This window comes from Mchenga conophoros, linkage group LG23 (genome assembly GCF_057382185.1).
Source record: "Mchenga conophoros isolate Kocher_MC1m ecotype Shallow Benthic linkage group LG23, M_conophoros_male_GT1.1, whole genome shotgun sequence".
NCBI classification, from domain to species: domain Eukaryota; kingdom Metazoa; phylum Chordata; class Actinopteri; order Cichliformes; family Cichlidae; genus Mchenga; species Mchenga conophoros.
In genome coordinates this window covers 9,922,912-9,939,767 of record NC_140547.1, presented here as the reverse complement: position 1 = coordinate 9,939,767, position 16,856 = coordinate 9,922,912, and the positions used below count along the sequence as shown (strand labels likewise).

General features: G+C 38.6%; 1 protein-coding gene across 9 annotated transcripts in view; it reads right to left on the bottom strand.

Annotated features, from left to right (window-relative positions):
• LOC146546692 (AP-1 complex subunit sigma-2) overlaps positions 1-15,605 on the bottom strand; it is a 40,236-nt gene extending 24,631 nt beyond the window's left edge. For 4 of the 9 annotated variants that reach the window (XR_014890717.1, XR_014890720.1, XM_085264782.1 and 1 more), the window contains exons 1-4: positions 15,485-15,605; positions 12,679-12,857; positions 7,968-8,076; positions 7,729-7,866 (exon numbers count right to left, since the gene is read on the bottom strand). Coding sequence is in view for 5 of the 9 variants with exons in the window: in XM_085264782.1 (XP_085120908.1) it covers positions 7,729-7,866; positions 7,968-8,076; positions 12,679-12,857; positions 15,485-15,595 (537 nt within the window). In the remaining 4 variants the exon portion in view is untranslated. Of the gene's footprint in view, positions 1-1,295; positions 2,248-5,233; positions 5,265-6,244; positions 7,285-7,728; positions 7,867-7,967; positions 8,077-12,678; positions 12,858-15,484 lie in introns of those variants that run through there. The other 5 variants (XR_014890718.1, XR_014890719.1, XM_085264778.1 and 2 more) reach the window with 3 other exon arrangements.
• Between the last annotated feature and the right edge of the window lie 1,251 nt (positions 15,606-16,856).

Here is a 16,856-nt window from a genome sequence, read left to right as displayed (position 1 = left end):
AATGAAAACCTTACCTGACCTCAAATTTGTCCAATCTCCTTTCATGATCATCAAGTTTTGCACCTCTGGACAACTTCCATTATTTCTGTGTTTGGATTGCTCAGCGGCAGCAATTCACCTCTGCAGGCACCGCTCCGATGGATCTAAGGTCTTGACCAAAGTGTCAAAAAGGTGACCAAATCTGGCAGTAATAGACCTTTTCCACTGGTATTGACTCAGCTCAACTCAACTTGGTTTCTGTTGTTTTCCATTAAAACTGAGTACCACCAAATTGTGTAGGGTTGTTATAGCAATGCGGTCAAAAGTCCTGTGATGCCTGTGAGGCCATGAATGCCACAACTAGGGCTGCCACGATTAGTCGACTAGTCACGATTACGTCGACTATTAAAATCGTCGATGCGTTGTTTGAAGCTTTGTAAGATCACAAAAGCTGCAGGAATAAGTAGCAGGATTTAAGAGTGTAATAACGAACTGAAACAGAAGATGGCAGCACTGCATGTACAAGGATGCCAGCTGCTGTTAAACCCCGAAGAAGAAGAAGCTGTGTCCCAGAATTCATAGCGCGGCCCTGCTCAGTTTCCAACAATGGCGGCAGCTAGTTAGTTTTAATATTACTCTTATTATTCTTTCTGGGTCACAAAATAAACGTTTAACATATTTTCAGGCGAGAATGTAGCTGTGTAAACTTCAAATATCTGCTCAGTTTATCAAGACACCACATATTTTCAAAAGCACTCCGACTTTTTCGGAGACGTCTGTTACCCACTAGCTCGATAGTTAGCCGGGATTCAAGGCTCACTAGAGCCGCTGAGAACACCGGACTCCCGGCAAATCGTTTTCAAACCCACTGCTGTCTTTTGCTACTCAGGTTAAACATGATATACTGTATAAGTCACTTAGATAACTTAAAAATGTTATTGTTTGGATTTTTTCAGTATTTTATTTGTTCCTGAGTAAATCGGTTTGGCTGAGATTAAAGTTATAGTTTTTACACAGCTGAATAAACGTCAAGCAGACAACTGATTATCAGAAGTGTGAGATGCTCGAGAATATACTCCGGTGTCCTGTTATATTTTAGATAGCAAGCTGTAAGCTAATGATAGTTATATAAGAGCAGATGCATGCTGGTGCAATAAGCTGTACGTTGTTCGTCCAATGGATGCATGATCTGATTAGTCGACTATCAAAATAATCGTTTGTGGCAGCCCTAGCCTCAACAAAGGAGGACATCTGCTACACGGTGTATGGCTTTTTGGCAGACTTGGGGATGAGGGTATTATTTTTCGTGAAGCCAATTTATCTTTGCTAGGGGATGTTTTTGTTTTTTTAAATAATGGTGGTTTTGATTTTCATGATAGAGACTCATGACTCATTGAGTGACGTCAATCTGTGCCATGCAATCTGTTGGCATTATATTTTCAGACTGCCTCAGATCATTTGGACCCCTGGCCGAGTAGGTACTAAAAAAAGTGCCCGGTACCAGGTACTACAACTCAGTGGAAATCCCTAAAAACTGAGTCGAGCCGTGCCGAACCAACTCAAGTAGGTATTAGTGGAAAAGAGCTGTTAGTGTGGTTGATAAGCAGTGTGTGGGTTGGTATGTCTCTGTGAGTGAGGGCACGATGGCACATGCTACAGTTCCGGTGGTTTATGCATAATCTCCTGCCTTATAGTAGAATCAGCAACAACAGACAAATCTATTACGTGTACCACCTAATGAGACAATTAACAGCCGAACTAGGAACTTAAACCTGTTTTTGTTTTCGTGCAAAGTCATCAAACTTTGTACTGAATGAATTAACCTTGCACAAATGTAAAAATACAATGAGCATGCACCTTAGGAATTTGGTTTGACGTAGGAGTTGCTCTTTGCGTAATGTTAGGTTAGGTTGTGTAACTGCAGAACACACATGCAAATGGTCCAAATGAGTCACACAGGCGCTGGGTGTGGTCCAGAGGTGCAGAGGAAGATGATTTTTTTTTTACATTGAAACAAATCAAATTTAAAAGAGGCAAAGGTTTCTTCTTTGTATGGGCAGAGTCGGACTACCCTTTGATCGCAGCCTGTATCTAGACTCAGAGTTATGAGACAGTCACACTGACAGGCGTACATGCAGTTGACGGCACGCAGAACTGGAAACCCATGCAGTCTAGTACTTATCAATACTCTGGATGGAGGCATGGACGGACTCTAGTTCTTTATAAGATCTCCTCATTTGGCAAACTTCCCCAGTCTTCACTCTGGCTCTATAAATACAGAATTGAGCCAGTCAGAGACCTCATTCCCTTTCTCCTACTCAGATTTGGCTTCGTCCCCTTCAGATTTTGAACTCACTTCCTCCTAAGTGAGAAAATCAGCTAAATCATTTTAAAGATCTACCTACTTTATACACTTACAGGAAAAAGCCTTACTCTAAGCCTTTCAGTACAGTATGTTCTCCATCTGATGGTCCTGCTGTCGATAAATCAATGAACAGCTTTACGGTTTGTCCTCTGGGATAATGGGTTTGGCTGGGTGGTGGCAGCAGCCTCGCAACTAATGGCAAACAACCACATTCAGACTTCTAAATGCTTTCCAGCTTCACATCACTCACTTAGGTCCAATTTATATTCAGTTGTAACTTGAGTGAAATTTCAAACTTTTTTTTAATCTGTCGTATTTCCTGAATGTCTTCACAGACATTTCTATCAAATATAAAGGATAGAACCATTTTTTTAGTCAATTCACTTCAATTAAACTGTAAAATAAATAAACAATTTTAATCGTTAATAGGAGCATTTATAAAATCTTTTTATTTATGCTTTACAAAAAGTAAGTGTTCCTCAGAAATTCTCCATGGTTCACATCACTTTTATCCATGTAGATGTTAATGGGCTGTCAGCCGTGGCCTGATTTCCTTTCCTAGAACTCATTAGTGGTGGCCTTTTGGAGCACTAACAGACGAAATGTTCGACAAACAAATCCAGGAAACCAATCAGTCTGCTGTCTAACTGACTGATTAGACTTACATTGTACCAGACATGCTCCAATGAAAGCCACTAGATCGAAACATTGAAGTGTTTCCTGACTTGGCCAGAACAAATTGGTAAAACTGAGAACAGTCCGCTCTTTTCTGAAGCTCTCCGTGGGTGTTACCTTTTGATCTTTATACATTCAATAAACAGTGGGAGCACACACACATGGTAATGGCATGAGCCGAAGGTCTGTCACCTTGGAGACTGTGCTTCACGTTGTTTTGTTCAGGATGTCCGTTTCTTCTTCACATGCTGATTTTTTTAATGTTTACTAAAAACTACTTGGTTAAATAAAGCACTATAAATTATTCATTTAGCTTTAGCTACTTAAACTTGGTTAGCATTCTGTCACACTAGAGTAAAGTAGGATGGCAACCTCGCAACTAGTTAAAAAAAAAAAAGAAAAAGAAAAAAATGATACCTCCATGGTTGCATCTTTGGAAATCAATTCCCACTAGTTGCAGTGACCTAGAGGCTGAGGAGGCAACACGTTCAGCCTCTGGGCGATCACTTTCAATCTTAAGCCAAATGCATAGGTCACCTGGTGCTCTAAACAATTATGGTCCAACTCAGACTGACTGCAACCACTCGCAGGCAGATTGGTGAAGGACTGCAAATAACTGCTGTCTGTATTATTAACGGAAACAGACTGCCAACATATTCAAATCATACTGAGACAATCAGCACTGATGAGTGCAACTCATCTTTGCAATTTAAAACTAATCAAGGCTTGATCAGTTTCAGGATAGGATCCTGGATGGCAGGCACAGGAAGTCATAATAGCAGCCCATTTTTCATTTTGATGTTCTGAATTGGTTTGATAGTTTGGAAGTGCTTTTTGTTTTTATTCTGATCAATGCATTTGTGTTAAAAAACTATAGCTATAATTTCAGGACCATGGACAGATGTACACATTTGACAGTTGTCTCAATGGTCAATGTGTTGGCTATTTTACCATTTAATACAGAAAATGCTATTGTTGTCATATGCTGAAATAAATTCAACAGAAGCTGTAGTCTTTATAGATAGCTCTATTAAAAAGAGAAAAAACTGAATGCTTAAAATAATAATCAAAGTGCCATCTTGAAAAACATAACTTTTAAAATAGATTTACTGTACTGAAACTGCAAGAAATAAAACAAATGTGAATATAATATGCATAAGTCATGATATTATGCACAAACATGGCCTATTTTTGATGCTTTCTGGTTTCTCCCTGGCTTCTAGGACACTTTCTTTTTGCGCCCTGCAGTTCTTGTTGTCCAGGGTGAGTGGAGGTGCTTCTTGTTATTATTCCAAGGATGTGCAACAGCATTTCACTTATGGAATTTTAAGCCTGTAGTAAAGTATCCACTGACTTTGCCATACCAGATACCGCTGTTGTCATGCTCTTGTGTCTGGGTCACAAGTGCTTTTGTGTCTCTTTGCATGTCCCGTACACTTGCTGAAGTCAGAGCTCTTGGCACATTGGGTATGTCATATTGAAATGAACCGTGTTTTTGTTGTGGTTAGAAAACAGTGCAACGTTTGTAAATCACCGATAAAACTAACCACACCTATCAACGCTATTTTATTCCGTTTAGTAAAATCGCCCTTTTTACGTCAGACGCTGACAAAACAACATTAATTGTGCCCGGGATTGAGAGTGGGGTGAAAAACCAGCTGTGGAGCTGTGATCAGTGTGTACTGGTATCCTGCTGACAGCGCTTATGGTCAAAATGACCCTTGCTGCGATACTGTGGTTTTGATGCTATAATTACGCTCCCACTATATGAAATGCTAATCTAGAACAGAAGTGTCCTGTTTGTCACAGCAGTGAATACAATGAGGGTTTGTTTGAAGACTACAACCTGAGCACTGCCCACATCCAACCTTGAACCAGGCCTGTGCAGAAACTTTTATAAGTAACTTAGAAATGTAGGCTCTTCATTAAAAACTACTGAATGCTATTTTATTTTTAAGCAATTTTGTGTAACTATTCGTCACATTAAATGTTGCTGGTTAGGTTTACAGTGACATCAGAGACATTGGAGTTGATATAGGGTCAGTATGAGGCAGAAAACATATCAGCAACTTCAAAATTCAAAGTGTGCTGATGACACTTGAGACTTTGGTGTTGCTGGTATCTTTTTTTTCTGCTGGATTTAACATTGTGTTGGTGAATCTAAAGCTACAGATCTAACACTACAGAATAGGGATTTTTTTAACAAAGTGTTACCTGCAAACAGGCGCATCTGAAAGTCTATATTCTGCAAATCACAACAGTAAAGAATAAACAAGCAAAGGGAGAAATGTGTCAGCAGAAATCAGGATTAAGATCAAGCAAACTAAAAGCAAGACACACAAAATATTTTCAAAAATATGGCTGCATGAATCATCTGAGGGCTGTATTCATGCAGCACTGAAAATTAAAGACAGAAATGATCATCAGGACTCCAATGTGAGAAAATGTGTAAAAAGAGAATAAACATATAGCACCAGCAGTGCCGAGCCTTCCCTCTACTTAAGGGAAGTGATGCAACATAGAAAGACACAAGAACTCAACATTGAACCTTCTGTAAAAATAATAAAGGGTAAAGAAAGTTCTAGTTGAAGTTGAGGGTAACGAGGTCCACGTTTCTTTGCGTGACTCTAAAACAGTGAGACTTATCTGAGTATTAGTTCTTGTGAATGCTTTAAAAACACTATAAATAACTCAAGTCGAGCATTATGAAAAGAGCTGAACAACTTCCTGGGTTGACTGGAGAGTGTAAAGTAAAATCAGCTGTCACTTTGAGGTAAACTCTAAGAAACATTTTTTACTTCTACTATATGAAATTTAACTATCCATCCATCCATTCGCTACCACTTATCCTTTTCAGGGTCGCTGGAGCCTATCCCAGCTGTCATAGGGCGAGAGGCGGGGTACACCCTGGACAGGTCGCCAGTCTGTCGCAGGGCCAACACACAGGGACAGACAACCATTCGCACTCACATTCACACCTAGTGGCAATTTGGATTATCCAATTAACCTATCCCCACAAGTTCCATGTCTTTGGACGGTGGGAGGAAGCCGGAGTACCTGGAGAGAACCCACGCAAACACGGGGAGAACATGCAAACTCCACACAGAAAGACCCCGGCCTGATGGTGGAATTGACCTCAGGACCTTCTTGCTGTGCGGCAACAGTGCTAACCACCGTGCCACCGTGCTGCATGAAATTTAACTATTACAATAAAAACTATAATCCTCACATTAATTTAATTAACGTGGACCAATGGTGCTGATTTCAAGCTCCATATTTTTTTCTGACTCTAGTAGAGTAGCTTTGCATGACCTGTATTTCAAAATAATCCTTATTTGTCTGATACTGCTCCTTGGTGAAGCCCTTCACTTCTTCTCTTCTATCTTTTTATTTCATTCTGATTGGTCTGATGAAACTACAATCATCCACCATTATGACAGCATACCTATGAAAGAAAATAAGGCAGTCAAAATATCAGCTTTTCTATTTAAGGCTGCAGCAGTTACCGATGCAAAACCAGTATTTCTTAATGTTTGCTTGGCATTAGAAGCTGAGAATGGATTCTATTATGGAGCTTTTACAGGAAATCACTGACTGAATCTTATTAGAGGATCACTTGATGACACTGCAGTGAGAAATGGAACAAGAAGAAAAAACCACAGAAAAAGTGACTTTGTGGCTGGTTTAGTCTGCAGGTCTCAGTAACTTTGTGTTGTCAGACGGGAAGACTCATTATTTACAAAATTGAAAGTCTGACATTCTCAGCTACAAACCTTTGATTGTAGCTGTCTTTTTCACTGGAGTATATCTGAACAACAATCTCAGGGTCTTGGAAAGACTTTTTAAAAATATCTGCAATTTCATAGAGACAATTCATGCATCTCCCTTCGAACTATAAACACATTTTATTTTCACCATAGACATAAAGATTTTCAGAGAGATAATAACCTGGTGATAAACGATATAAAACGATTCGCTCATGGAGCAGCTTTGTAGCTGACAGCTGTTCAACAAAGCAGCTGTTCCACGTTCCAAATAGGTTGATAACCATGTATTTACTAGCTTATATGTCACTGCTTCCACTGGCAGTCACTTCAATCACTTTGACTCTTTAATCACCCATTTCACCTGTCTACAAATCACAACATTTCATCAAACTCCCATGGTCTCTGGCTGCCAGATTGCTGCTTGTCCTCTCTACACCACTTTCAGCATTTCCACCAGTGGGTCACCTCCCCCATGCTGGCCTACGCACTGTGGCTTTTCTAAGAAAGAAGAAGAAGCTACATGTTTCTTTCTTAGAAAAGCCACAACATGCTTTTTCATCCACATATTTTCATTAGCGAATTAAAAATAATTTTTTTGAGAAGTAGTGATAAAATGCAATAAAACAATAAAAGAAACAATCACAGACCAGTTTACCATACTTGGATTAAATCCACCCTCGACTAAAAGAAAAATAACTACTACAAAATGTTTTTTGTCTAAAGACTGGCTTTAATGCATGACTTGCAAACTGAGCCAAAAAGTATTAAACCTTACTTGCTGCCACCACCAATAACTGGGGATGTCTCCAGATTTCCAGAAATCCTCAATATAATATAATATATACATAGGAAATAGTGGTGTACTAGTGTAAAATATCTTTACCAGAAATGTAGTATTTGAAACTGTTATTGTTCCCATGGTGGTTTTATCACATATCTTACCTCTTGTAGCAGGTCAGCCTGCTCGATGGCCTTCAGCACATTCTTTTTAGACGTCTCTTGAGCTTCTCCACCCAGCAGGAATTCATCCAGGATGAAGTAGGCCTTCTCAAAGTTAAAAATAATGTCCAGTTCACAAACCTGGTGACCAACATGCAATAACTTTAAACATTAATGAACAGCTCAGCACGTGGGAATTATAACTAAGAATAATATTAGGAAGTCAGACATCACAAACGCACACTGCCAAAGTATTTATCCAACAGCTCCACATATCTGTGGATGATCTCCAGCGTGATGAGCTCGTTGTCCTGGTCCTCAATGGCACAGCAGAAATACAGGCTGGCATATCTGCAACACAGCGAGAAGCAAATTCACTTCAACTGAAAAAGTTCGTTCCCTGCTTTCTCAGAAAAATAATTCTGAGAAAGTTTCATATGAAAACTGTTGTTTTAATTACAACTGTCAAGTAGAAAAAGTCATCCCCATCAGCACAGTGGAGGCTGTTATTTTCATTCATTCTTAAAGGCTAAAATAGGAAAAACTACATAGTCGAAACAATATACAGGGTAGTACAACATGCATTGCATTTGCTGTGTGATTTATAGAGTCTATATTTCCTGCCAGAGTGCATGAAGGAGGCTGCTGTGTCCTTTAAATGTCTCAGGGTCTTCGATATAATCAAGAGAGGGCAAATATCTCCACAGCTGATGTCTCCAAAACTGCATGCCGTACACCCAAAAAAGATAACCATCACTACAGCCCAGAGAAAAAATAACATGAATTAGATTTTGAGGTGAACTATCCCTTTAAATAACAATCTTTCGTTGTGAAAACTACACCATCAAATAGCCAAAGCCAAGGAGCAGACTTCAGGCATTTGTAAAGCTGCGACAGGCTCTCACAGTGATGTACTGTCTCACTGAAATGGTGCTGAGAGGGCATTTCTCCGTTATTATTAAGGCCTGCTGTTTACTGTGCACAGGGTATTCATTTAAAAGCCAGAAGCCGGACGCAGAAGGCTGAAACAGTTAAGACCCATTCTGCCATAGTTCTTTATCCCTGATAATCCCTAAGGCACTAGGCATGTGATGATTGGCTAATAAAGGAGCTGGTCAGTTGATCCTCTGAAACCAGAGGAGCAGCAGGACACAATGGACAGGGCTGCAGATTCTTAAAAAGACACGTGTACAATACTCGCAGAGGTCACAGAGAACAGCAAAGCTGCTTATTAGCCAGGCTGTTTTCTGGTGGTGAATTCTTGATTGTTTCGAGCTGTTGTCTATCTTTGTCTACAGTTTGTGAAAATTAATGCAAGGTGTAGCCAAGCAGGAAGCACAAAGGGCTTGGTTCAGTCATTACAAAAGAGCAGTGAGACAGCATTTTTACTGGAGCTGACTCACTCCAGAAACAAGTCAACGCTTTAAAAGATAATGCACACTCTGTGTAGAGAAGGCTCCCAAAGTAAAGAACATCTTTATGTTGCATTGGCAGCCTGATGGCACAGGTCCCCCTGTTTTATAAGTGGATTAGTCTTCAATAAGACATCTTTATAGAATGTTGCTTAACACGTAAGTAAGGGTTATATGAACATTTCACATGTGGCAGACAGTTTAGAGCCTTACTTGGAGGTACACTTTGAATTTCAATTTAGTCTACTTTGGGAAAAATATCAGCATGAGTTCTGCTGGCAAAGCATCCAATCACAGTTGACATATAAGGAGAAGCCTTAAAGAAATTTATGGGAGAACTGTGAAACTGTAAAGATGGCAGCAGCCCAACATTCAAAGAGCCAATCAACATCTGAGCCTGGAAACATATTATCCAATCACGGTGCACTAGAATTGTTCAGCACCCTGATAGCACGTGCAGAGAAGCTGTTCATGTTGGATTGAGCCATAATGAAGCAGAAAAGTCAAATAACTTCTCACATGCATAATAAAAATGTAACTTCAAGCACTTTTATAAACCAAAAGCCTTTTTTTTTTAATGTGACTGGTGATTCTATTCGTGCAGTGTTTATGTCCAGTTAAACAACTAATGTGAAAATTGTAAATACAGGCTTCAAAATAACTCAAGTGTTAACAAACTGGACTACATGCTTCTCAAAGGTTTTTGGTAAGAATCAGATTTACAAGTAGATTAGCCCAAAATGTGTTTGCATAATTATGTCAGAAAGGTTTTTTACCCACTGCTGGCTTTGAGCTACGTTTTAGAGCTACGGACAGTTTAATTTGGCACCAAATATCACCATGAGTAGTGCCACTGGCAAAGGATCCATCCTTGTTTCTGATCCTGGATCAATTCTGACATATCAGATGGGAAACAGCATGCATTTTAAGAATTTAGGCACAGTTTCAGTTCTCAGCTTTCTATTAAACTCACTGAGATTTTGGTCCTGGTTCAGCTCAAAAGAACAAAAATGCATGTGGAAGAATCAGTCATTTGTTAAAAACTAATATTAAGCTTCGTTATTTGCTTCTAATTTGCTCTGTTTCTCTGTCACATTTAAAGAAAATATGAAGATCAGTTTTAAACCGATGCTTGCAAGCATCTAAATTACTGTAAGATGTGAGAAATTATACAGAGAAATTTTCAGTGTTACAAGTTACACGTCTACACACTGACAGGCTGTTGGTTGATGCATTAGTGTCAACATACAGATCCATGTTGTTGCTCAAAATTAGACAATTTCTTTCTGCAAAGAAACTTTTAGCCAGAGCTAAACAATCCAGAAATCTGTCTCATGCATAAAAGAAAAGAAGACCAATTCTATTTACATTATACGTGCTCCGTTTCAGCAGTATACTTAGAAGGTATAGCATACATTCTCATTGCTATGCAGATGATACCCAGCTTTATCTATCCCTGAAGCCAAATATCACACACAGCAATTAGTTAAAATGTAGGAATGTCTTAAAGATATTTACGGCATTTCATTTCCTGCTTTTAAACTCAGATAAAAATTAGGTTACTGTACTCAGCTTTAAAAATATTATCTAACCAGATGCTTACTCTGGATAGCATTACCTTGAATTCTAATAACACTGTGAGGGATGTCTGAGTAATTTTTGGCCAGGATATGTCATTCAATGCACATACTAAACAAAAAGGTAGGACCGCTTTCTTGCAATTGCACAATATTGCTAAAATTAGAAACATCCTGTGTCAGAGTGATGCTGAAAAACTAGTTCTTGTATTTATTACTTCTAGACTGGACTACTGTTAATTCATTATTATCAGGCTGTCCTAAATAATCCTCGAAAAGGCTTCGGTTGATCCAGAATTCTGTAGAATTCTGACATATTTCTATGTTTGCCTTCATTTCATTGGCTCCCTGTTAAATCAAGAATCACTTATTCTCTTTCTCATCACATGCAAGGTCTTGAATAACCAAACCCATCTTATCTTTAAGACATCATAATAATATATCAACCAAATAGAGCACTTTGCACTTGGACTACTGGCTAACTTGTCATTCATATGGTATTCAAAAGTAGAATGGGAGGCAGAGCTTCCAGGGTTTCTGTGGAACTAGCTCCTAGTCTGGATTCAGGGGACAAAAATCCTCTCTACTTTTAAGTATTAGGCTTAAAACTTTTCTTTTTGATAAAGCTTATAGGTAGATCAGGTGACCATCCCTCAGTTATGCTGCAATAGGCCTAGGCCTCTGGGGGCCTCCCATGATGCACCGAGTCCTTCTTGTTCATTCACTTCTTTTCAGTCTCTGCATTTAATCATTAGCTGTCATTAATCTCTGGCTCTCCTCCACAGCGTGTCTTTTGTCCTGTCTCCCTCCCTCCCTTTGGGAAAATTACCCAACAGTTCACATTATCTACAAACTAAGCATACATTTTCCCGGTAAGTTTATGATCTTGGTCACTGGTTTTAGACCTTCTTCGAACCAACTTGATATTCATATTATAAATTATGGTCCCATTTAGAGTAAAATAGATGATGAAGCTGAACGTGCTTTAGGCTGTGGCTATCATGTTGAGGGAAGAGTTACCAAAATACTAAACTCATGGCTTCAAATCAGGCTTCAAATCAGTTTCTACAAACTAACAGGCAATGTCACAGTGGCTATAACCATGAGATTTTACTGCTATACTTGGGATTGTCCTGTTGCACAATCCAATTTAAGACAAGCTTTAGCTGTCACACAGACGTCCTCACATTTGTCTCTAGAAGAGATACAGAGGAGCTCATAGTCGACTCAATAACTGCAAGGTACCAAGATACTGTGGCTCCAAACCAAGGCCATCAAACACCATGCATTTATACAGTCAATTTAAATTTGAGTGAAATTTTAGATTTTTTTCTTAAGTTGTTACTTAGCACCGATTGGTAATCCACCAGTATCATTTAAAGAAATGGCTTGCTAACAAGGCCTAATAACACACTGATAACTTAGTACTCCACCCTGTTGTTCACATGTGGTCACTTCTGATTCCAAAAACCCAACACAGTGATGGTCAAAATCCTAGCAGCGGTCCTTCAAAATGTCCTAAACCAATGGGTAATATCACATTTGCTACATCTATCTTTTACATATGTAAAAAAAATACTAAGAACTATTAACACTTAGTGAGAATTTAACTGAGGACATAAACATCTGTGTGGTGGGGCAATGGTTGCAGACTGATCAGCAGTTCAGGGGCTCTGTTAGTCCATCCCAGTGGGGTCACTCCGGTTCACAAGCAGTCTGCCTCCTTGTCCGTTGGCACAGCAACAGGATATAATGAGACTAAATTAATGCTCTTTCTTGTTGTAGTCTGAGTGCTGTCATGATGATGCCTTCATCTCTTTGGTAACACTCTCCTGATTCCCCAGCAGAGCCATGTCTATGAATGACGGGCCTATGAATTGCCCAGGGACGTGTGAAAATATTCTATTCTGAGGGCGTTCAACCAGAACACATTTTGTTCAGAAACAAGTCCAGTTCCTACCCACCTCTTGTACACAATTTTAAGGTCTCTCCACTCCAGAAAGCTGCACATTTTAGGCTTCCGTGCCAGGACTGTCTGCACCAACTCTCTGGTGATCTTCTTTTTCTCTTTATCAGACAAAGGCACGTACCATTTTTGGAGCCTAAGCTTGCCTTGCCGACTGAAAAGAAGCATGAACTGCATCTGAAATGAAGAGATGACACAAAAACAGAGGGGCTGTGAATAAAGACATGAGAGGAAGGAGTGGGCGGTTAAAGACATCTGCACAAAGAGACACAAAAAAGGCATTCAAAAAAGAAATTCACAGCACTTTTTATGTGATGTAACATGCTGACAAGTTAAATTGAATAAAAATGATGCCTAAAAAAAATTTAATCAGGTCAATCAAATTTTGGAAAATGAATAATAAAGGACAACCAGTGCAAATTAGACAGTGAGTTGCTGTTTTTGGATGATCTGCTGCCATGTGTAAAAGATAAAAAGCCTGCTATCGATTATAACTTGACTGATACATGATTTTTTTTAGACCAATACTGATACCGATATTTGATTATTTAAAACGCTCATACATAAGCCAATATTTTTTTTCCTTTCTGACATACAAAACCTAGACAGTTGTAACATACATCAACTATTTCCCTAACATCTGTTACATGTATTTGTTTAACAATCCTTACTAAGACAGTATGACAGCATTGTTTAAAAATAATCTTGTTTTAATTATCCCAAAGCTTGTGGATTACATTGTTACTCATAATAACACAGCTGGTGTTTCTGTGATTTCTTCTCCACTTTTTAAATTTTCATTTATAATCTAATATACATGCCAATACCAATATATCGGAAAATAGCTAACACCAGCCAACAACATCAGTAGCTTCGATTGTTCATCTTGAAATAAGGAAGGTTTATCTTAGGACCCTACCTACATCACGTCACTAATGTTTTTTTGTTGTTGTTGCTTTTCTTCTCCAAATATTACTGACTTTCTATCGTCTATGGTCATGACATTGCTGCAAGTCCTGTGTAAACAGTGCTTTAAAACCAACACAAAAACATTGTTGTACATTAATAATAATAATAATAATAATAATAATAATAATAATAATAATTTGCTTAATGTTTAAATATCTAGTCGAGTAGTTGTGTGCATCCCTTCACCTAAGTTAACAGCGAGCTTCAGACTACCCCAAACAGCTAAAACTGTAATAGAAGAACATTAAAATTGATCAAAGAAGTAAGTGTGGTAGTAACAGAGAAACTCAGTTCTCTATCAGAAAAAAGAGGAGTATCTACTGTCAATTCTATTGGTATTCCATTCATCCATCCATCCATCCATCCACTTTCTTTCGCTTATTTAAATCAGGATTTCAGGGAGGGGCTGGAGCCTAACCCAGCTGCCAATTGCTGAAAGGTTGGGCACACCACAGACAGGCTGCCAGTCTACTGCAAGGATTTCTCTTGGTATTGGTAATACATTTAAATTTATTCAAATTCCCTTAAAAATACATGAAAAATAAGGATGGGAAAATGCACAACACTAAAAAGTTGACAAAGTGGCATGCCAAAAACAAGTGAGTAAATTAAGAGTAAATAACAGAACAATAACGCATCAACTCCAATTATCGTTGCATGTACACATTATCATCCAGGCTGGAGAAACTGATCAGGAGGGCTAGCTCTGTGGTCAGCATGAAGCTGGACACTCTGGTGACAGTGGCAGAGAAAAGGACATTAAAGAAACTGATGGACATTATGGACAATGCTGGGCATCCTCTGCACACGGCCATTAACAACCAGAAGAGTCTGTTCAGTGACAGGTTGCTTCTCCCAAAGACAAGAACTAACAGACTTAAAAACTCCTTTGTCCCACACGCCATCAGACTGTTTAACTCCTCTCTGGAGGGGAGAGGGAGGGGAAACAGGAGGACAAAGGAGGGGGGAACAACTAAGCTGTAGTGCCTCTTCACCTCACTGTGCAATACCTTTTGTGCAATACTTTTGTAAATAGTCAACAGTGCAATAGACTCAATACTTGAAATGTGCAATTCACTTGTATTTTTATTTTTATTCCTATTTATTCTGTTTATCCCCTTCGTATATTTTATTTATATTGTCTCTGTATTTATATATATATGTGTGTGTGTGTATAACTCTGTAACTTCTGTCGGTGCTGTGCTTTTTTGGAAATCGAATTTCCCAGAGGAACCCACCCGAGGGATTAATAAAGTTCTATCTAAATCTAAATCTAATGTATAAGTAATTAGAAAAAAAGCAGCAAAGCTTTGAATAACAGCTTTCCTGTCATAAAATGTGGTCTGCATATTGCTAAAGCACCAGCATTTTATCTGACTGTAAATTTTGATACCAATCCCCTGGATTACTAAGAATGAGTCTTGGTATCGGTACAAAAAAAAGCTATATCGATCGACTTCGACAGCCCTCCATCATACCAACACTATTTTCACTTCAGTTTTAAATACAGGGTAAACAGTTGACGGAAAACAGCGCACAGGGCATGTTTTAAATTCACTAAAAGCATTCAAACACATGCAACCCCACAGTTATTTTCACGGCCAAATTTTAAAGCATTTAAATCCATGTAGCTAAACCAGAAACATGACTGAAATCATCCCGTTTCAGCCGCTATGAACACAGACGAAAGGAAGTACCGTTAACACCGTTATTCAGCGACTGCTACCTTTAGCACGTCCTGTTATCATAGAGCCTGTTAAAAAACCCACAGGTGACCGAGCGCGTTTGTACATTTTAATGGAAAAACAAAATTTCACACATTCAAAACTACTTACCTTGAATAATAACACTGTGTATACCCCCCTCGGAAGAAATGAGCCACCCAACACCACCCAGAAACACGGCCAGTCTATAACAACCTTTTGATTGGCCACTAGGGCGAACATGATGATTTTTATTGGCTGACACGTTTTTGTAGTCCCCGCCTTTGTCAACGCGCTAATTAGACAACATACAAATGATTGGCTGCTACGGACAGCAATCAAACCACTCCGTCCCGCCCATTCAAACTTCATTACCTCAAACATATGCTGAATGATTAAACAGAGACGGAACAACCTGAAGTGAGACTGAAAAGATATGGAGAACAAAAACTGAAAAAATAAAAATTAAATTACTAAATCTAAAAAATAATTAAATATTTAAATTGATTACACTGAATCTATTACAAAATTAAAAATGTATTTTATTATTTAATATAATCTCTCTATATACATTATATTCTTCTTATGTCTAAGTTTACCCTTCCTTGTCATTTTAATAGTTTCTGCTGGCCAAAAACCATTCAAAGACAAAAAGACAAAGCACCACAGTATGTTGCAAAAAATGTATTTTTGGCTTTTTAAATTTTCCCTACCCTATTTATTTTCTACTTTTGCATGTTAATGACGTCCCTTTCTGTGGATTTTTTACGGAGTTAAGTTTTTGCCTGCTGAAACACATCAGATCATTCACTAAACTCTTCAAACATTTTAATAGCAGTCTTGCGCCATTCCGACATACATTAAGTCTCCCATCTGACTCAGTTTGGTTTGTGTGCTGCAGAGTGGCCATTCAGTCCACAACCTGTCAGGTGATGACACACCTGAGAGAACTTTTTCCACACTTAAAACTGAAATTTTGGGCAATTCAAGCTGCAGTGCTGAACTGAGCCTCGGTACTTACTGTTAGCTTTGTTTTTTTTATTTGTCAGTTAAAACACACAGAAGTATTCTCATAAGAGTAAGGATACAGCGTATCAGGTTTAGCCAATAACTTTCATGTGCTGTAGAAGAATATGATATATGCAAAACCTAAAAAACATCTAGGCCAACACTTACAAAAACATACTGTAAAATCGGTAAATGACATGAAAATGATGATGAAAGGATGGAAATGAATCTTAATTAAAAGCAGGTGTGTGTGTCACCTGAGGATCTGGTCTTAAAGGTGTTATAAACAAAGCTCTCCAAGACATTTTAATGGTAGAGGTGCAGGATTGCAAACTTTTTAAAGGGCAAAATGAACATCTGAATAGAAAATTAAGTTCTCAAAACAGAATACTTTGTGCTTACTTGGTGGGGAAACTGTTGTGGTTTCCTAACTGGAACTCTAGTGTGTCTATTTTAATTGGACAGCCAGCACTGATTGGGGATTTGAACGGATTAA